Source organism: Lutzomyia longipalpis, chromosome 3 (genome assembly GCF_024334085.1).
Source record: "Lutzomyia longipalpis isolate SR_M1_2022 chromosome 3, ASM2433408v1".
NCBI lineage: Eukaryota > Metazoa > Arthropoda > Insecta > Diptera > Psychodidae > Lutzomyia > Lutzomyia longipalpis.
Genome location: NC_074709.1, coordinates 16,116,666 through 16,139,503, shown reverse-complemented (window position 1 = coordinate 16,139,503; position 22,838 = coordinate 16,116,666). Strand labels below are relative to the sequence as shown.

The 22,838-nt window shown below is 34.6% G+C and overlaps 3 protein-coding genes across 3 annotated transcripts; 2 read left to right on the top strand and 1 right to left on the bottom strand.

Annotated features, from left to right (window-relative positions):
* Positions 1-507: 507 nt before the first annotated feature.
* LOC129793361 (sphingosine kinase 2) lies at positions 508-18,495 on the bottom strand. The gene is made up of 4 exons (XM_055833319.1): positions 17,508-18,495; positions 5,908-6,007; positions 5,437-5,822; positions 508-2,281 (listed from the first exon to the last, which is right to left on the bottom strand). Exons 1-4 carry the CDS (start codon positions 18,389-18,391, stop codon positions 1,741-1,743), a joined length of 1,911 nt encoding a protein of 636 aa, XP_055689294.1. The 5' UTR covers positions 18,392-18,495; the 3' UTR covers positions 508-1,740.
* On the top strand, positions 3,223-4,969 carry LOC129793376 (cytochrome P450 6g1-like). Its single transcript, XM_055833348.1, has 3 exons — positions 3,223-3,565; positions 3,623-4,380; positions 4,447-4,969. The coding sequence occupies exons 1-3, from the start codon at positions 3,252-3,254 to the stop codon at positions 4,878-4,880; spliced, it is 1,506 nt and encodes a 501-aa protein (XP_055689323.1). The 5' UTR covers positions 3,223-3,251; the 3' UTR covers positions 4,881-4,969.
* A 318-nt stretch (positions 18,496-18,813) lies between the features above and the next one.
* LOC129793362 (uncharacterized) lies at positions 18,814-22,576 on the top strand. Its single transcript, XM_055833321.1, has 5 exons — positions 18,814-18,998; positions 19,091-19,277; positions 19,344-19,522; positions 19,588-20,237; positions 21,247-22,576. The coding sequence occupies exons 1-5, from the start codon at positions 18,890-18,892 to the stop codon at positions 22,021-22,023; spliced, it is 1,902 nt and encodes a 633-aa protein (XP_055689296.1). The 5' UTR covers positions 18,814-18,889; the 3' UTR covers positions 22,024-22,576.
* The last annotated feature ends 262 nt before the right edge of the window (positions 22,577-22,838 follow it).

Genomic DNA, 22,838 nt, shown 5'->3' with positions numbered 1-22,838 from the left:
TATAGGATTAAGATAAATATAATTGGCAGTTCGTTTCTCAGCACAAATTTCTTTATTCCGTGACGAAAATGTTCTTTTTTTTTTTTAAGAAAAAGCTTCAGAAAGTACCAAAATAAAATAATTATAGACTATGCAACATATTTTTTTTTTAGTGAATGAATCGAAAATATCCTTAGACGTCTTCTAAGTTTTGAAATAAAAAATTCAAAGAAGTATTCTAAACAACAAAAATCAATTTTTACTACACCATATACCTTTTCAAGTCCACCTATGTATACTTACATTTTTTCTACAATTTTTTCTCCTTTTATATTTTTTATCAAATGAAACTCATGATTTAGCATTTTGCAATAAAATGGTAAAGAAATCATAAAATTTGCTGCATTGTGTTGATTTTTTTTATGTTCTTCCCACCCCCGATATATATGATTATATATTTTATATCCCCCACAACCAAATTCTACACACCGACGATAGTAACCACCTCTCTAACCTTATCTTAATAGGTACCTACCTCTATTTTTTCGATTTTATTTACAAATTTTCTATTCATAGAAATTAATTAATTAATTTTTTTTCTTCCGTTCAAATCCCCACCCTTCTAAACTATAGATTTTTATGGTTAACATGAGTTGCAATAACATTTTTTTCTCTCTCTCTTACCAATTGTTAGGGTAACGATGTCTTCTTGTATATAATGACGATTTTGCGCTTAAATAAATCGTATTTATGAAACACGAGCGATAAATCCAACAGAATGCTTTTTTTTCTGTGCTTTTTATTATAGCTTCTTTTTGCTTCCTTTTACGCCATTCAGTTGCAAAAAAAAGCAACATTCCCCTAAAGAACTTCCCCTTTAAGTGAGGTGAAATGTCGCTGCTTAATGACTACGTAACGTAATGCCTTCGTTTTTTCGTGCGATCGCCATGAAAATTAAATTTATATTAAAGTTAAAATTATAGCTCACATTAAACAACCCCATATCATTATAAATATTATTTTCATGTTAAATTTATGCATAAATGTTACTTATTTTCCTTTTCTTTTCTTTTTTCCTATAATATTAACAACAAATATTTGATTATTTCTTCATGGTATTTTCTTCATTTTCTTCTTTTGTCTTCTCCGTTTTTTTTTATTCACAGCCCCATGTGTGAGCTTTGCTTTAGTTTAGCTTTGTATGTATTCCTTTTTTTTGCAAATTGCCTAGTGTTAGATATTTTTTTTATATCTCCATAAAAAATAATAATATTTTACGTTTAAATAAAAAATATACACAACTATTGGGTTTTTTGCATGTATACCTACTCTTTTATGTGGAATGTTATTTTAAGAGAGAAACCCATAAAAAAAGAGAATTTACACCCTATAAAATGCTCTGAACTAAAAAAAAATGATTTTTTCTCACCTGAATAATTGTAGAGAGCTTTCATTGATTTTCTTCTTTTTTTTTCAAATACAAATTTTTACATGTTTCGTGTGATAATAAATTGCTCATTTTTTATTTAAATTGCAAAATCACCCGCAAAATGGATGTGAAATTTTTATGTAATAATAATTCTATACGCGACACTATAGTATAGCATCTAAAAACGACCTAATTTTTATATTATTGATAATTTTGAAAAGACTATTTTAAGTAGAAAAAATTGACCCTAAAAATTCATACATTTACATAAATATACATACTCTCTCTGAATGGATTTAGAAGAGCACAGAAAAATACGGCCGGTGGAAGTTTTACGATTGCGCAGGAACCATCACATTGGCCACATCACGGAATATTTCCCCCTGAATCGGTCCATATTCCACCCTTTCCCCATCCACGGTGACACAACCCGGTGGTCCACCGCTCGTTGGTTCAATCCTAAACGCCTGTACGGGTATCATCTTAATAAATTCATTCTGCGGCGTTGGAATATGCGTGCCCGAACTCAATCCCAGCAGGAAGGTCAACAATTGCGACCTCGACACCCCACCACGGATGATGCAGAGCCAAATGATGCCATCATTGAGCTTTGCAGATGTGGCAAAGTGACAATCTGTGCTGAGATGCGTCTGATATGCCGCATGAACCATCACGAAATCCCCCTCAATTGTTGTCCACGTGTCCGGCACGGGAGTCGTCAAGGCGGGAATTTTCGATGCAGGTCCAAACATTTGATGCGACTCCGTCTCATTGTCACCACCACTACCACCCTGGGAGCTCTTCTCATGTACACTCCTGTAGATACTTTCAGCCGTTGAGTAGTAGGCACTCTTACGTGATGTTGCAGAATACCTTTAAAAAAAAAGGTAATACACAATGAAGAAAATAAAATCTCGCAAATTGCATGCAAAAGTGCAATAGATTAACAAAAATTTTGCAATAAAGAATTTTTTCACGCTTCTAAAATTTATTCTTTTCATAACACTCTCGCACACACAAAAATTACCCGGAAAATTCCTCAAGAAGAGAGCTTCGTGGTGTACCATTGCATGTTATACCTTTATTTCTTTCAAATTAACCTGGTAGGTATTCATTACGACTAGGTATAACACCACCACTGAATGACTGAACGTTTTATGAAAGTTAAATAATATTCTTCCTCATTTTTTTTTAATATCCCACCCTATAACCCAGATAGGTATATGAAACCGTAGTTTATCGATGACCGCGCGGTAACTTAAAGATATAAAAGTAAACATATTAAGACAACAACAAAACAAAACAAGAAAAAAAAACACTTTGATCGGCCTATAGCTATAACAATCCACGTATTTACATTATATTGAGATCTGATTCCTTCTCAGGAATGTAACGATCTCAAATAGGGGGTTCGGGCTCTTCGCCTCCAAGCAACAAGCAATAATATCTCTACTATAGTTATCGCATCCCATTGTACGGCCTGATTATTCTTCCTCATATTGTAACTATTTAATATTCTTACAAGAACCCTACTTCTCCTAATATTCTTAGTTTGTAACTCAATATTTTCCCCTTGATTAAGGTCATACCTCGAGTTTATTAATTCGAAGATGAATCTTCAAAAAAATATACAAATTTGTTTGTAATTTGGGGATGATTTTTTTTGGGATTTGTTTTTGCAAAAATTCGTGATAAATCGACTCTTATAACTTTTTTTAACGCGTTATTTTTCTTAAATACTCCTCCCAATCTTCTTCTTAATATATAAAAGTTTGTCTTTCTATGACGCGAATTGCGTTGAAAAATATTAAATCAGTTTCAAAGAAATCTTTCTTGAGTTAAGATGTTTGGTTTGGAAGTTCTTTTAGCCATTTCTTTGTTGATTTTGGCTTTTTTGTGGTGGTGGCAGAGGTCCGCTCGATCCTACTGGGAAAAACATGGGGTGTCCTACATTTCTGGCCCACCACTAATTGGTGCCCTCAAGGAAGCAATGCTCTTCAGACAGAGCTTTGCTGAACTCTTCTCTGATCTATATGGGAAGTTCAAGAATGATCCAATCACAGGAGTTTACTTCTTCCACAAGCCCAGCCTTATTGTGCGTGATCCGGAATTAATTAAAAGAATTCTTGTGAAGGATTTTCAGCATTTTGTAGATAGGTAGAGTGAGATAACGTGTGTTTTTAGCATTATTTAGTTGTGATTTTTTTTTTTCAGAGGGATCTCTTCAGATCCTATTTATGATAAAATCGGTAGGGATGGATTGTTTGTCGCGAAGGGTACTCAATGGAAAAATATTCGGAATAAAGTTTCGCCTGTATTTACAACGGGCAAGTTGAAGAATTTCTTCGTACTAATGGAGAATGTCTCAAGAGTTCTTGAACAGAAACTTTCTTCAGAAATTGGTCAACAAGAATCTATGGAGTATGAGATGAAAGAATTAGCAACAGAATTTACAGTAGACACCATTGCAACTTGTGCTTTTGGCGTGGATGCCAATTGTCTCATAAATCGAAATGCTGAATTTAATAAGATAGTTAGAAGATCAACGAATTTCACATGGCGCAGAGCCATTGAATTTACAGGATGTTTCCTACTTCCAGAACTTGCCACCATTTTTCGTTTTACAGTGCTTTCAAAGGAAATGAATGAATTTTTGCGAAGTACAATTAACTACGTGCTGGAGGAACGCTTAAAGAGTCACACCAAACGTAATGATCTCATTGATATGTTAATTGAAATGAGAAATGGGCAATTTCATAGAGATACTTTGATAGCACAGGCTGGATCATTTCTTTTTGCTGGCTCTGAAACATCCTCATCTGCCATTTCTTTTGCTCTCTACGAATTGGCACGTCATCCGGAAATTCAGGAAAAGCTAAGGGTAGAAATTCATGCGTATGCTTCGAAATATGGTGGTTCTGTTCAGTATGAAACCTTCGGAGAAATGGAATATCTTCACAGTGTTGTACAGGGTTTGTTAAATTAATTTAATTTATCAATTTAATAATCAAACAATAAAAAATTATTTTTTTTTGTAGAAATCGTTCGATTGTATCCACCTCTACCATTCTTGGATCGTATGTGTTATCCCTCAAATGGCGAGGAATCTTACTCTCTAGAGCCATATCATGAATTCTCAATCCCCAAGGGTATGCCAATTTACATTCCTATCTTTTCAATTCATCGTGATGCAAAATACTTTGAAAATCCCAATGATTTCATTCCTGAGCGATTTACTACGGAAAATCCTGACAAGGTTGATCAAAACAGTTACCTAGCTTTCGGGACTGGACCTAGGAATTGCATTGGATTAAGATTTGCTTATATACAAGTAAAATTGGCTCTTTACACAATTATCCGTGACTACAGGATTGAAGTTTGCAAGAAAACTCCTTCTAGAATTATTCTGGGAAAAAAGTCCCTCATGCTACAGTCTGATGAACCTCTTATTATGAATTTGGTTAAGATTTAACTCTTTCTTTTTTCTAATAAGTAATTATTATAATAAATATATTCTTTTAATAAATGCTAGCTGTTTTTCTTTTATCTATGTACTGCAAAGATTTTTTCTGTTTGAAGAGCATTCTTTTCTTGATTTCTTTGGCAGATTTCTTGAAATCGATTTTAAAACTTGGCAAAAATATTTATATTCTTAGAGTCTTCGTGACTCCAGGGATGATTTTATAAAATGCATTTGAGGGAGGTTTTTGGCTTTTTTCTATTTTTTTATCTTTAATCTTATGCTTTTTGAAATTATCTGTAAATTCTTCATTACATATACAAGGTATTTGTCTTGTTATTTTTCCACCAATTTCACTCTCAAAGAGCAAAAGAAGGATTTCTCCTCACCCTTTTTCGACATTTCGATAAATGTAAAAAAAAATATTCTAGAAAAACACCTCAAACTACATACAATGGGGGTGCAATGGACCGTGAGAAACTCCCCTCTATGTGAAATGTGGATCCAATCAACATAAAAGATTTGTGCGAAAAAAAAGGAGAGAAAAGAATGCGAATGGTGTACATACCAACTATCTAAACGTGGACGGAATGAATCGACTCCTGTGGATGTCTCCAGTGACAGTACATCCCCAAATCCCGTATCACATGTCTCACAGTCACCATCCCCATGGCAATCGGGACAATCGAGGGCGGTATTGTAGCTCAGACTGTGCCTCATCATTGACCCCGAAACTCTCCCAAAACTCCCATCAAATTGCTTCTCACCACCATTTGTGACCACCATTTGAGTGGCTGGGAGATACGATACGCGTCCCTGATACGTCCTTAGGCTAATTAAACGATGCACCGACCACAGTGTAAAGCGCTGACCTCCAATTGCCCGTAGCCTTTCGCTCTCAATGTCGATGTCTGATATTAGGCCCCAGCCAATTGATAAGAATGAGTACATGATCTATTTTTATTCGAAAAAAGGAAACAAGAATTTTAATATAATTAATTAATTAAAAGAGACAAAGCTTCATCCTTATCTTCCTCACCTGACTCTTTGTCTCCACACGAACCAAATCCATGGTTGTTGAACGTCCACGGATGACGGTGAGAGTAGCTCCAAGAACGGGTTTGGGCTCGTATGGTTCACTGAAAAGCGAAAACAAGAAGAAAAAAAAACGTGAGAAAGAGCTAGAAAGTGAAAATGATGAAAATCTCTCTTACAAGAATTAGAGGGTATTCATTCTATGGATTTAAAGTTAGTGTAACATTAATACAAAGAAAAAGAGTTAATTGGAACTACGCACGTACCGAAATATAATGACTGATTATAAATATTATTAAATAAACATTTAAAAAGATAAAGCTAATTTTTACACAGAGACATTAAAAAAAAAAACTTTTACAACATTTGCCCATTTAATTTTTGCAATATTTGACGTCATGCGAATTTTCTGAATAATTTGCACGATTTGTTTGTCTCTTCTGCTTCTTCACATTTTATACCTGAGCGCGACAAATGGCATGAGGACAAAAAAGTTATTTTTCCATCGATTGAGTCACATATTCGTCTCAATTCTTCGTCGTTGTCGTTGGTGGATTCAACAGAAATTCAATTTTTGGCATTAAGATTGAAATGAAACTTTGAAGACAATGATTTTGTCGCATTATTCCTTTTGGTCAGGTTGATGGCATTTTTTTTTCTCAAAGCAGGAGAGTAAACAAGTTAATTATTAGTGCCCACAATGGATGATTTTCAAGATATTTTTTTGTACTTTTCAACATCACGACGTTCGTGAATCAATTTAGCCATAAGACTTTGTTAATTTTTATTTCTTTCCTGTTTGAAATGAAGATTTTTTTTATATTCAAACTTCGAACTCCGGAAAATTATATTTAAATGCACTAATAAGGAGTAATTTTTAATAATTTAGTAATTATTATTTTTTTTTATTAAAACAAATTTGTTTCAGGTTTCAAAAATAAAAAGCATTTCTCATAACTAAGGCTCTCTCATTGGTTGAAAGGGCTAAAGGATTCAGGTAAAACATTCATTGGCTCCTGCCCACACTACGTCATCACCTGATAGAACACCTGTGCCATTTGTGCAAGGTTAATTTAAATTAATTTATAAAAAAAAATCAATTTATTGTGTCAAGTTAAATGGTGGATCTTGAAAATCAAACCGAAGATGGAGAACTTTTTTTTCTCCCTCATCGTCTTGCAACTTTTAATAAAAGGTGAACACTTTGCGTTGTATTTTTAGTATATGTTGTAGAAATGCAGTTTAACGAGTTTTTGAGTTATGCAACATGGAGCTTAAGCAGATGAAATTACAAATTACTCAATTCATTGCAATTGCTTTGGGTCTCTCTGTGTGTGGGGTTCACTTTAAAGAGAACAACGATGAAGGTGAAAAAGCCCCCATTGAGAACAAACCACACACTTTTCTCCTTCTTCTCCCTCGTTTAAATTCTCAAGTCATCGTGAGTCTGTAGAAAAGGTTCAAAATTTAGTATGTCAGATATATTTTGTAAAGAAATGACAAGGTAGTTTTTTTGTCATTCAAAACTCAAGAAAATATTGTTGAATGAAAATCACAGAGAATAAATGAGACGTGAAGAAAATTCCTCCCATCGTTTGCAAAAAAAAGAGGGTGGAAATATGTTTCTTTGTATACACACGATTGGATCACAGTATAATTGCGATTACTTCACCCACAAAACATTTTCTTTCTTTGTACATAAAATGAATTGCAGATAAAAAGGCCATGATCAAACGTAATTCAGCAACATTTATTTACGCACTTGCTCATCTCCGTTGACGTCACTTTCAAAGAGTTTGAGAGGTTTGCGGTAAAAATTGGAAGTTTTATGATGTTATTTCACTTATTCAACTCAACATAAAAATTTTGAGAATTTTTTTTAAAGCTAAATTTTCTGCTTAGAAAAAAAATCCAATAAGTGTAGGTATTCCAACTCGAGGATTATGAATTCGTGAAACTCCATCCTTACCATTGTTCTAATAATGAATCTACAATGTCATAGGATAATTTTATGTAGTGACAATCAAATGAAAGAAAACTAAAATGTACTGGTAAGCTGACCAAGCTTACGGGAGCTGTGTTTCATTCAGTGTACCAATTTTGTGAGAGCAAACTAGAACGCGAATTAATTTAAATACGCGCAAAGTCGGGAAAAGTTGAAAAGTCATACCCTATGAAATGTTTGGAAGGCCATATCTCGAGAACGGATCCATAGATTTTCATAAATTTTTTTTTGTTTGAAAGGTCTTGAAGTCAGCTATAACATATCGAAAAATGAAAAAAAAATTATGTCGCCATTTTCGAAAAATTCGAGTTCGAAATTTTCGAAAACTTTGTTTTTGATTTTAGCACCTCTTGCGGTCATTTTTCGAAGTTGGAATGTTCTAGACATTTGTAGGGTTTCACGAAACCTTTCATTTGCGCTTGAGTTGATCAAGATCGGACTTATAGAACCCGAGATATGACATGCTAACTTTGGAAGGCTATATCTCGAGAACGGCGACATAGATTTTCTTCATTTTTGGCATGGAGCTAGATAATATAGTCAGCTATAACATATCGAAAAATGAAGCAAATCGATAATGGCGTTTTCGAGATATTCATCGCAAACTCATCGAAAATTTTGTTTTTGATTTTTGGCCCCCTAGCGGTCACTTTTGAAACATCGGATGTTCTAGAGAGTTGTAGGGTTTGTTGAGATCTTTCATTTGACCTCGGGTTGATCAAAATCGGTCAAGCCGTTTTCGAGTTAAGGTCGATTTTCGATGAAAAATTGTGGCGGCCATATTGACTAAACGGCTTGACCGATTTTGATCAACCCGGGCTCAAATAAAAGATCTCAACAAACCCTACAACTCTCTAGAACATCCGAAGTTTCAAAAATGGCCGCTAGGGGGCCAAAAATCGAAAACAAAATTTTCGATGAGTTTTCGATGAATATCTCGAAAACGACGACATAAATTTTTTTCATTTTTTGATATGTTGTAGCTGACCATATTATCTAGCTTCATGCCAAAAATGAAGAAAATCTATGGATCCGTTCTCAAGATATAGCCTTCCAAAGTTGGCATGTCATATCTCGGGTTCTACAAGTCCGATCTTGATCAACTAAAGCGCAAATGAAAGGTTTAGTGAAACCCTACAAATGTCTAGAACATTGCAACTTCGAGAAATGACCGCAAGAGGCGCTAAAATCGAAAACAAAGTTTTCGAAAATTTCGAACTCGAATTTTTCGAAAATGGCGACATAAATTTTTTTCATTTTTCGATATGTTATAGCTGACTTCAAGACCTTTCAAACAAAAAAAAATTTATGAAAATCTATGGATCCGTTCTCGAGATATGGCCTTCTAAAGATTTCTTAGGGTATGACTTTTCAACTTTTCCCGACTTTGCGCGTATTTAAATTAATTCGCGTTCTAGTTTGCTCTCACAAAATTGGTACACTGAAAGAAACACAGCTCCCGTAAGCTTGGTCAGCTTACCAGTACATTTTTTTCTCGTTGCATTGAAGATGATGTAAAATGCATTGACGAAGATTATCTCATGTTTTCTAAACCCTGGACAAAGCCATAATTCTAACTGGTCATACAACAATAAAGCAGGTGTTTAGAAACATACATATGTACAAGACATTAATTGCTGGGAAGAAAATATTACTGATAGCAAAAGGCGATAAGATAGATGTTTTTTTTTCTTTCTTTCTTGTTTCTTTCACATCGCGAAAATTTATCGCACAATAAGCAAACAACAACCTTGACTGAGGTCGTGAAGAATCATTTAACTGCCCAAAATGATTCACTTTCTTGCCCCACACGCAGCAGAAATTGAGGCTCCAAAACAATAGAAGATGTTTTGCGGGCGAATGATGAATGATCTTCTGGGGGCTTTCCCTCCTCCGTAAAACCAGCTGTTCGGAAATTATTTTTTGCAACACTTTTGTGTGGAATATAATTGCTCTATTACCATGTGTCTGTGTAATTGGTTGGAAGATGATTAGACACATGATTATAATTATATAAGCAACAAATGATGTTTGAATATTCTACGCTATTCGTCTCTCCATGTACTATCATCTCACTTACATATATTCTCAATGACGACTATACGGATAGGCGAGAATATTGTCATATACTTTTTCTAAGAAATGCATGCGCAACTTACTTAGATAAGAAAGTTATTAATATGAAAAAAAGCTTTTGATAAATCGATAGTAAACATTAAAATATTAGAACTTAATGAAAGTAATTTGATTATTCTACGTTTATCGGGTCAGGATGATTTGTTTATTCAAATTAATAAAGTGTATGATTTTTTTTATTTAAACGTCATGAAAAAGTACCTAAAGATTACATTATAATTTAAAAGGTTTCTTTATCTTTAAGCTTTACAACGTCTAATTAATGATAAAAACCGAGAAAAATACATTAACCAAAATTTCCCATTAAGAACGATGCTTTGTTTAATTTACTATCTTTTCTAGGTCGCTTATTAGATTATACGTTCAAGAGAATACTTTAAAAAATCTATCACTTTTAAATCATAAAAAAATTGTAACTTTATACAATACAATCAGTTCTTACTTATTTACAAAAAGAATTAAAGGAGATAATGATTAAAGAAGCTTCATAATTTTAATTAATTAAAAACTCCATATCTCTACAAGTCAATATTGCCTGCTAGCTGCAGCCGAAGCATTCAATTTCAAGCAGTATAGCCTTATAAATAATTTTTATCACATGGAATTAAAAAATTATTTATTGGCATTGATTTAGAAAAACTGAAGTTCTTCACATAATATTCTAAGTAGCAATAAAAATATTGCGATAAGCAGAAATTTTATTTAATAAAAAAAAAAGTTTTGCATCAGATAATGCATTTAGTATACAATTTCGACATTATTTTATCAAATAATCTTCATCGTGAAGAAGAATTTATTATTTTAATACAGTCAAGTGCTGATAAAATCTCTTTCTCTCTTACCCAACACAAATTAACGCTAATTGTAATCTAATTTTCAAGCGTAAGTGCACCCATTAGATGAATTAACAAACACTTTCTGCTGTTAGTTCTTCGGTTGTCACCATTTCCCGGGAATGCTTTTCAATGTTTTCCAATAATAAATTGGTAAAAGGTGTTTTATAGCATTGGCTATTTGAAATGCTAATTGATTTTTTTTTCTCTACTCCCATGTGATTCTTACGGACAGTGGGTGTTAGTCGTTGAATTCCGTGTTAAGAGTGCGCAAAGAGTACAGAAGAACTCACGCAGCGAGAGAGGTCATCATGATTGTGATCTATGACCGTCACCCTTTCTGGACTCTGACGGGGAATGATCATTGTTTTAATCAAATGCCTCGTGACGAATTGAATTACATTGTTTGTCGACAATTTAATTAAATTTAGTGTGTAAATAATTCTTGGAACCGTTTCAACCATTCGATGCCTTTCTATCCGGGAGAGGGTGGAAAATTATTGAGAACGCAACAGGGTGTGGTATAATGAAGATTAAATTTGATTTAAATTATTTGGCTCATGATCTGATATTTTTTTTATCCAGAAGATTGCATTTTAATGACGAAATTAAATAATAATAATTTTAAAAATCTTTTTATTTATTGGTTCTTGCAAGAGCATAGACAGGCGTTCATTCAAGAGGGTGGTTGGTTTATAAATGGTAATCCTTTCATGATAAAAACATCTATGTACTAAATCAAGTTTTTTCCTTCATAATCTCGGCATGAATTAACTATCGAAAAAAATAAATTTTACCGAAATAAAATAAAATGGGTAGAGAAAGAGAAAGTCAAATTCCCGTGTGGAAGTTATAATTAATTGAAAAGTAGCGTGAAAATGGGATTTTTCCGGACTTGAACGTTTTACTTGTTATCACAGTGAGTGAGAAGATTAATAGTTGAATATTTTCTCACATGTAATAAATATGTTGACAAGTGATTAATAGGAAAATTATGTGAATCACATTCCTCCAGCTTTGTCTAATGATAATGTCATGATAATTTTTTTCTTCTTGACCCCTCCCCCTCTATGAGGAGCTGCCGATGAGGAAAATTTCTTTGTTCCTTTTTATGGAGAGAGTAAGAGTGAGCTTTTTCTTTAGTATATGAGGCAATAGCAGAGCTATAAAAAATATGCTGACGATAGGAGCAAGAAAGTCCTTTTACTCATGATTTAGATGGAACAAAAATGTTCAGCAGTGCTATTAATTACTTACTCAAGTTTCTCACAGAATATCGTGGGGGTTTTTCATTGCAACCACCTACACAATCTTGAATTACATCGTATAGAGAGTGAAAGAAATGGGAAGAGTGGCTCCAACTATCAATTTCATGGAGTAATTTTGTGAAGTTGATTATAGAGAAAATTTTCCCCAACGTCAAGGATTTCACAGACTTTCAAAAGGAAATTGGCAGCTTTGAAGGATAAAGTTTTAGTTTTAGCAAAGAACAAATATCACAAAATTCAAGTTAAATCGAATGAAAAGAAATTATGGATTTAGTTTATGTTAATTTGAGTGTAGATTGTGAAAGAAAATTTTCTGTGAGTCATTAAAAAAAAGTTTTGTTGAAAATGCATTTTTGTCATCACATTGAATTTATTTCCTATGCAAAGACGTGGAAATTTTACATATTATATTACATAAAAACCAGTACCTATATATTTGTGTTATTTCCACTTTATGTGATTGACTTTGAAAATCCATTCACAAATACCTACCAATTTTATTTTTCTCGTATTAAAAAAAAACCCTCTTTTTACGTGTTCAAAAAAAAGTATTTTCTGACCTTCAATGTTAAAAAGATGTTTAGCGGAGAGACGTGTTTAATTTATTTTAAATCTTGAATTGAGCACAACAATGGTGTTATTTTGGTTGTTCCGGCTTCACAACATCTCATTATAATGAGCTTATAAATAATAATTTTTAGCAATTCCCAATAAAATAATGAAGTTGTTGAATAAATGTTTATTTCAAAGATGTTTTTCTTTTATTTTAAAGAATTTTAAAGAATAATTTACAAAGAAAACACGTAAAAGAAGAATCAGAAGACGACAAATTAAACAATAATAAATTCCCCAAAAAGCAGTTTTTTATAAAATATATTTTTTTAACTTTTCACGAATTCTATGAAGAAATCTAAAAATTAATTCTTAAAATTTTCTTAAGAAATAAATCACAAAACCTTTTAATTTGAAAAAAGCTTCATTCTTAATAAAATTTCAATTACGCTTTTAACTTTCTAAAAAAATCAAATAAAAATTCAATTGAAAAGTATTTCAAAATTAATAGAATTTATAAAAATTCATCACTATATTCTATTAAATGAGAAATCTGCTTGATTTTGTAATTTTCTCACATCAAACTAAAAGGAAAATCTCTGCTTTAGAAAGGTTTGTAAATGAAATATGTATTAAATCCCAACACAGAGTGAGAACTAAAATCACATTAATAATATCTCCATCCCCCATTTTCAACCCCCTCACAGTGTTGCCACAAATGAATGATTGACGATATTTTAGTGGTAGTGGGAAGGAAACTAAGAGGAATTATATACATATATGAAAAGTGATTAAATGTGAAATGGTTATTTGAGAAAGGAGTGTGAGTGGCAAAAAAAAGACCTTTCGTGTGTAATTTATCGTTCAAAAACTCACACACTGCGGAAACATTTCGTGTCGCCAAAATGAAAAAAAAAAAACAAAATAATGTCAGTATATAATTCAGTTTAATAGTTAATTAGATAATTGAAAAGAAAGAAAGAAAAAAATAGTTAATGTAAAGAGGAAACCAAAGGAAATCCTCTATGAAACAAAAACTATTTATAAAGTATAACTATTCTAACCAACAATTTGGATAAATTTCAATTTTGTATGAAGGAAGCTCGTAATATAGTTGCAGGATAAACGCGAAAATTGAAGCAATTTTCCGTGAATTTTTTGGCACATCTTCCAATGACTCTTCCTTTCAACGGAACTTCACCATAAATGTGCATAAACTCTCATAGTAAAGTCTTTTGATGCCAAGAGGTACTTCAACATAAAAGTTTTCCAATTGAATAAAAACGATCTTTTGGTAAGCAATAAAGATTCAACTGTCGAATTTTTGTCACCCAAAAGCTACCAACAATTTTTTTTAAGTTCAATAAAAAATCTCATAAGCTTTGACTTTCCATTGATTTTCTCATGATGGTACACTGTGTCTATTTTTTCCCTATTTCATTCCACAGCTATTCTGTACACTTTAATTGAAATATTTTTGTTAACATGCAACAAACGGAAGGGAAAAACATCCAATATTGTACAGGAATGTAATGTTCTAGTTATTTAATATATATTCGTTATATAACTAGTGTCCTGATGAAGAGCTCATTAATTCTACTAGCACTCTCTATCGTTCTCTAGATCAAGGATTTGAAAATGAAACTAGAGAATTATTTACTAAACCTTTCCCTTTAAAACAGAAAACATATAGTTCAATGGGTATAGGAGTGGCTTTACAAAAGAAACGTCCCTAGTTCGAGTTAAAAAAAAACTAACAGATATAAAAAGAATTTTATATTTGTTAAAACCATTGAAAATCATTTGATAAAGACCCAAAGCCATTTGATTTAAAAAAAATCCTCACAGTATAAAGTCAAAGTACTCAAAGTCTCAACCATTGAGTTTATCAGTTCAAGATTTAAAGAAGCTCTCAGCGAGGTATCAATGTTTACAAAGCAACACATCTCAGATAACAAAATATAGCACGAAATTCTTCTATATACACGTATAAAGAGAGTCAAAGAAAGCTCTTATAGAACAAGAAAGACAATAAAAAAAAACTTTCAAGTGAATTCACAACCCCCGTGGTTTCTTCTTTGGACTGGGGCCAAGAAGTAACAGACAGAAAGTTTCTTTTGGAACATAAAACTTTTGGAATTAGCCGTGACAGTGTCTTTCTCTCTCTCTATATCTACCCCCAATGAATATTACTGGCTCAATTGACTTCCAACCAACCCCAATTTCCCTTCAAAATACACTTAAAACTCTCAGCCAAAAAAAAGTGCAACGCAAAGGGAGAAGAATTCAGGTCATTTGCCCATCATGTTTCCCCTTCATTGACCCCTCTTGTGCAACATACAACGCATTGATTGAGAGCATGCAAAAAAAAATTATGCAGGAAAGAAGAAGCAAAAAAAAACGTAATAATAACAAATTGAAATTAATGTGAGCCGTGTGTAGTGAATGGGAAAAATATTTACGAGACGTGGAAAGGTGGTTCACATATAATGCTATTTTTGCCTCATATTCACACCTCTCCTTATCACACACGAGGTAAATTGTCGCTTCGCTCCAATTTACCTCGCCCCGCTTCGCGGGGATTTGTTGCGCTTCGCGCAAATTTTATATAGAGAAAATAATTGAGATGAAAAAAGTCCAATAGAAAATGTATTCGTTGGTAACAATCGCCTGGTATCAGTAGTCTCTGTACCAAATTTCATCACGATCGGACCAACGGTGTAGAAATGCATAGCTGAACAGACACCATATTTTTGAGAGACCTTTCTTTATTATATAGATGGGCCACACAAAAAATCTCCAACAGATATTGCAAAGGGAAAAAGTGAATTTCACACAACATTTATGGCGCCGAATTCAAAAAGTAGTCAAAAAAGCGTGATTTTTATATGGGGGCTATGTGAAGGGGGGCTCTGGGGGGAAAATGAATGTCGTTGGTAAAAACCGCCTGGTATCAGGAGTCTCTGTACCAAATTTCATCACGATCGGACCAACGGTGTAGAAATGCATAGCTGAACAGACACCATATTTTAGAGAGACCTTTCTTTATTATATAGATAATTCCAATACAATCACTCCATAAGTACAATTTAATCCGGCCACAAACCCGCAGAAAGTGAAATAGACCGAGAAATAATATACTACCTACATTCTTTTTTGCGAATATTTTGCCCGTATTCGTGGCATAAAAATAATGATTTTATCAGTTTGCTGATAAGAATATTGCGTAGAAACAAAACTTGGCAGCTTTTTCGAAAGCTCTCGCCTTTGTATTTCATCGACTTGAGTTGGATGGGCTTTTAAGTTGGAACGAACATCCACTTGACTTTCAATGCATCTTTTCTTCTTTTACATGCAAAAATCAGATGAATATACAAAGCTATAGTGACATACTTTAGAAATATTACTCCTTAAGAGTCTGAATAGGATGAAGAAAGAATACTTTATTAAAGTATCTAAGAAGAATTGATTGATATACTAAAGAATTATTTTAAGGCTAATATTTTAGTACGAAAATCGTTGAAGATGCATAAGAAAAAAAAATATATCACTTGGGAAGCATAAAAACGCTCTTTTTTGTATAATACAGCTTTTTATAGTAAAGTGCATTATATTACATGTCTTCCATACAAAAAAGCCTGGGTTCGAGTGACGATAGTATCTGTTTTTTCTTCAAACTTAAAACAAGCGCTAAATCTTTTTATAAATTATTTTTACGTATTCCTTTATGTATTGAAAACTATCTTTAATTTTGAAAAGAAAAAATAATAACATGTTTTCCTATTAAAAAATACGAAATTGGGGTAATTAGCAAAGTCCCTTTCGCTTTCCTTTAACTTTTTCTCACATTAGTCATGATTCGTGAAATGAAATTGACACCAAAATAGACAAAATGATAAAGTGTTATGCAAAATTCCCAAAAATACATTTGCATATTTTAGCAAGTTTGCAATCTTCTATTGACCAATTTATTTATCTTTCTCAATAAATATTCATCTCAAATTCGGAGATTTTGTTAAGAAGGTCAATACATTGTTTATTTCTAGCCAAAATAGCGCCTTTTCTGCTAGAATGGAAAACTATTTAACAAAAAAAAAACTAAAGCTATTATTTGTGGTAATTACACACTTCGTAAACATTTTAAATGGATTAATTGGATTAACCTTTTTTATCATTAACTTGTTTGTATTAATTTGTTTAACGCAAAAGAATAAAAAGAAGTTTGGGAAAGAAATTTTATGCTGGCGCGTGGTATTGTTGAGCTTCTGAAGTGTATGTACTTTTTATGACCTTTCTCTAATTATTTTAGTTGACCTTTTTAAGCATTCGTGCTAAATTTGAAAAAAGGGAGTTTTTCATATCTTTCCCAAAGCTTTTTTGGTTCAATTTTGAATACTTCATCAGGCACTCGAGTATTTTTATATACTCTAAAAGTAGTGTGAAATGTAATAAAAAAAATGTGCAAAATAATAAAAATATTTATAATGGGTAACTAAACAGCACCACCACATCTCCATAAATGCTGGTGATAAATAAATTAATTGCTGTTGAATACAATGCAAGAATAATTTTATTATCATCTTGAGAGAATGTATCTTCCTCTTATAAAATATTAAAATTATTTCCTAAAACTGCCCTTTAGTCACTAATTTGAAAATTTAAGACTAGATTTTGAATAATGATTTAAAAAATTAATAATTCAAACATAATACGGAGAGTAAAAGAGAAATTTATGTTATGAGGAGCAATGGGGAAATCCCAAGAGAGCAAAAAAAACGAAAAGAAAGAGAATAAATTCCTTGGCACTCACCCATAAATGTGAGCAATAGATCTGGCGAGTCCATTGCCGGATCCACATGGAATGACACCCACATTGACCTCGTCGAGAGCTCGTTCCCAATCCGTGCGCTCCAGCATCCCATTGATGACTTCAAAGTAAATCCCATCGCCTCCCACAACCACGATACCGCGATAACTGAAGATATCCCTCGTGCGCACAAATTCCCTGGCATAGTTGGCCCTCTTTGTCACATGCAGCTCAAATGGAAGCTCTGCTTCTACGAAAATAGGCGCCACACGCTGCTGGAATACCTCACGTGCCTTACCAGACCCGGATTTGGGATTCAGCAACACAAGAAGTTTCCTGGCATCTGTGGGTGTGTACGTTGGAGTCTTGGGGATCTCATCATTGATGAGTGCCTTGATGGCAGTGCGCCACTTCTGAGCCTCTCGATTATTATCGTCATACTTGTCGAAGGAGCGAAAACGCAACGTGATTGTGGTGCGTTCCCTTCGACCCCCACGACGACTCCTCTTGAGGATGTACGCATAAATGTAGAGATATGCACTGGCGTCCGATTCATCCTGTTCCCCCGAATTTGCCTCAACCACCTTTAGCTGTGCTGGCCCCGGAAGGGCAGAGCATGCACATGCAGAACCCCCATGACCACGACGTTTACTCCTCAAGCACCTACACCCAATAATATCCACAAGGAGGATCGTTTGCTCCTTCACACCACTCCCGGATTCCTTGCGCAGGCACAGCCCCTTATCCGTGAGCCTCACCTGGAACACTGTATTCTTCTTGTTGCTTATATAGAAGGTTTCCGCAAGGAAAACCCTCTCGCCACCCTTATCACTAAGTTGTATGTGTCCAGGAGACGAATTGTGCTCCTGCTGAAGTTTTATGGACATTCCTCACAGAATTTTCCTCACTTTTCTTTTTTTCACAAAATTCCACCACGGCACAACACTCTCATTGCGGACGACACGACACTCTCCGGAGATGGAGAAAAACTGACGGAGAAGAGAAAAACGAAAAGCTCCGTTGAGGAATCTCCCACCACTTCGGTTCAACATCGTCTGTCCCATTGGAAATTTCCTCGGTGTTGTCATTGGAATGTCCTAAGAAGTTATTTGACCTCCATGTTATTTCAAATTCATAAAAGAGACAAGATTTCTTTTTTTATACATATTAATGGTTGTTTTATTCTGTTCATTACTTTACATTCGCATTACATAGCTAATTATTCTTTCAAGAAAACGAACTGAAATTCTTCAAAATATTTTTGTAGCTTGGAATACAGTCAGATAATCTACAGAGAAAATCGACAGCATTTGAAGCAACCTGCCCGGTTTTTTAGTGGGCGACAGCGACAACAATAAAAAGTTAATTTTGATATTAATTTTAAAATGAATGATGAGGAAAATAAAGTAAATCGTGCCAATATCATTCATTACTCCATTGAGACGTACTTTATCTGGTTCAGTGCCTTAATTTTTGTGACTGAACTCATAACAGGTGCGCTTCGGGGGGACCTCTCTCTGAGCCACCCCCCAAGCATTCCTTAACCTCAGTCAAGTTATTTTCTTATTTGAATTTCCTTTTTGCAGATCTGTGCCTTGTAATCTACTATTTTCACGAGGGTCAGCTGCAATGGGCCACAGTCACACTCACCATAATCATTGTGCCACAAATTCTGTGCCAAATATACTCACTTGTTTTGCTACGCTCGGAGGAGCAGACGATTTCCGGGAATGTTGTCTTTTGGCATCTCTGTCTTATGGGGATCCCATATAGGTGGGTTTTCTTTTGAGTCCTTGGGAGTTTTTGAGAAGTGAGATTTAACGCAATTATTTCTTTCAGGTACCACAATATCCTTCGAACTATAGAAAAGGGACCAATTCAGGAAGTTGATGTGATTCGATACAAGATCCGTGAAGTAAATGCCATTCAAACTGTGAATTCTGTCCTTCAGTACTGCCCCCAGTTCATCTTCCAGTCTTTCCTCATCATTCATCGAAAGTACAAGTGTGTCATAACAGGTGGGTTATGAGAATCTTAAAAGAAGAAGTCCTTTGAATTAACGTTTTTTTTTTGCATCTTCCAGGAGTTTCAGCTGGGTTGTCGGGCTTCTCTTTTCTCTGGCACATGTTCATTCACTTCTTTTACCTAATTAAACGCTACAATGAGGATTTAATAGCCCCCGAAGCTCCCTGTACGCCGCGAATCATTGATAATCTTTCCCCTCAATCGGGGGATGCTCCTCCTGGGCAAGATGTGGCTACACTACGGGAGAATTTCAAGGACTTCGAAAAGCCCCTCTACAATACAGATGACAAGAATTTAATGGGCAAGAAGGCAGTGGCGAAGAATGTGGAAAAGAACAAAATATTCAGCTTCAATAAGCGAAAGCCCATCTACGAAAGGGATGATTTTGATCTCTATGGGCACAACCAATCCACCGTATTCTGCGAAATTGACGATAGTGTTGTGTCGGAAAAATTTCCAGCACAGGCCAATCTCAAGGAAGCCAATAACTGGACAAAACTGGAAAAGGAACTCTCCAGTAGCTGTGATACCCTCAAGCAATACCATTCCACGGATAAACTCACGGAATCATCGGATAAAGCCACCAAATCCAGCACCCCAGTCGCCGATTGCCAAGGAAACTTTGGGCTAAAGCGCAAAGGAATTTGCTCATCGCAGGAAATGCTGCATCTTGTGGATCTCATGAATGAGAATCTCTCAGCTGAGCAGGTTTGTTTTATTTTACATTCTCTCGCTATTTTTTATGGTTTTAAGCGTAAAATCCCATGAATCTGAACACGATAGAGGCACGTATAGTCCGGATGTCCGTGATTTGTATGGAAGTTTATTCGAACAATCCTAAAGGCATCCTGGCTGGGTTTGGGAAGCAAAAATGTCTGTAAACTTTCCCCAAGTTGAGTATTGTAGATAAAATCTCCCAAATAAATCTCATTTCCATCGTCCGAAGTAATGGCCAAAAGGGAGAAATCTCGCGGGGCAGAAGTGATTTCCCCACTAGGAGATTGATATTCTGCAATATGCTCCACAGAAATGCCATCAATGTATGCAAATCCATGAAGTTTCAGCACAAAAGAAGCTTTAGTACCTCGAAATGCTATACAATTCCCACTGGCTAGAGGTCCTGAATGGAGAATCATACAAGTTGGGCAGCAGGGACGACCTAGGAGGGTTCTTAGTGTGGCAAAAGGACACAAGGGAATGTTTAGAAAGTCTCCGGAAGCTTCAAGAACTCTCCCACCGAGAGAATCTTGCGCTAAATTGACTTTTACTGCTTTCCACTTAATAATTGAACTCTCTGGAACTTGGTTAACTTCGTTCTGAAGCTTCCTTATGTTATCCTGATATTTTCTTTCCCATCTAAATGTCTCCTTTTCGCGAAGGTAGAAGGATAACTCAGCCTGAAAAATGATTTTTTTATTGGAAAATTGTTTTTAAGGAATTTTCAGAAAGAGGGGAAACTTACAGAAATTAATGCAAAATCCCGTGTTAGGGAATTAATATCTCGTTGGAATTTGAAATTGGACAAAATGAGGCTGCATAGGGTCAGGATGATGGAGATTGTGAACAGAATGTAGGCGTATTTCATCTTTTTTTTTTTACTTCAAACACAAATCAACCAGAAAGAAAAACGAAATTTCAAAGACAACTGATATGACGGGCAAAAAATGCTTTAATAAGAAGATTCCTTTAATTTGATTTCTCTTGTTTACCCATTCAGGTCGACATCCTGGCCAAGAGTCTCATTGAATTGGGTCCAGAGGAAAGTATTGTGAATCCATCGTCCGATAGTGGGGAGTTGGACAGCAGTAAACTCCTCGAGGTATTCCCAGAGGTGGTGGATGAGAGCACACAGAGCTCCATCCTGGAGAACATTGACGCTGCCATCTATGAGAATCAAATAATCTTCCAGGAGCGCATAAAGAAGAACCAGCTGACAATACAAAATCTCAAGCTACAGGATCAAATTCTCTCAAATTTCATTGAGACTCAGCGCTTTAATAGCGATGAATTGCTCAGCACGCGTGACTACGAGAACATGTGCGTGGTGAACATCAATAGATCCAATCGTGGGATGAAGCACTGGCGCAACTACCTGCAGGACATCGATGCAAATGTCCACGATAACTCCACAGTACTCAATAGTAGCTTCTTCGTCACCACCACGACATCGGCAACGGATGATTTGTACATTCATGAAAATCATTCAGCCCTCGCGGATGATGGGAGTAAGTCCGTGGAATCGGAGAAGAGTGCAAAAGGTAGTGATGCTTGTCGTGAGGTAGCAGGAGGTGGACGCAAAACGGTGCGATGGTGCAATAAAGTCTCCGTGGAGAACTATTCAGCATCCAGCAGTGATGATAGCCATCATGTGGACAGTCGTCTTGTGGAGACAATCAACAAGATCAACGTAGACTCCCCCATTAAGCATCTTACGCCCGTCAATCCAATGGATAGTATTACGGAGAGCATTCACACATTTGAGGAATCCCACTAGCTGCCACCCTCTCTCCATCACCTTCTCACGCTCCTCCGGAAGCCATCCCTTGCCAAGCCATGAGGCAATCAGTATATTAGTTTTTTTTAACTCTTTTTTTTATTTACTATTTGTAGTATATTACTACACAGCCACATTTTATAATAAAAAAAATAGTTTTTTAGAAATTTTATTGTTTTTCACGAAGAAGAATGTAAAATGGGGTGAATAGGATGTGTACTGCACAGAGTTTTGTGGCTCTATTTGTGAGTTGTATTCACCCCATTTTGCCGCACGCGAAGATCTTTATTCCTTCGCAAATAAAATCACGCATAAATTGATATTATTAGTGATAAGATTATGTAGTATTGCCAATTCCATTTTTTATATATATTCCCCTCAATACATATATCTAGGTATATAATCTTTTTGATAAAACTATATACAATTACAATTTAAATATATATTTTGTGTATCCACCCACGATATGAAAGAATTCATTATTAAGAAAACAAAATAATTATCACAATGTGAGAGATTTTTTTTTTTTCAAATAAATATGCACGAATCAAAATTTAAAAATTCTTTTAATGCTGAACTATTTTTTAATTGATAACCTTGAAAAAATTTTAAAGTATTTGAAGGAAATCAGTTTATTCATTTCTATGTAGAAAAATTGCTCATTTTACAATCGAGACAATCTTCCACTGCGGAATAAACTGAGAAAAGGCGTCGATGATGTCATAATTGTGTTTTTGTCTCTTTTAATGCATTCCAATTTGTCTAATAATCTTTATCACCTTAAATTCTTAAGTTTGTCTGGCTATTTTGAACCT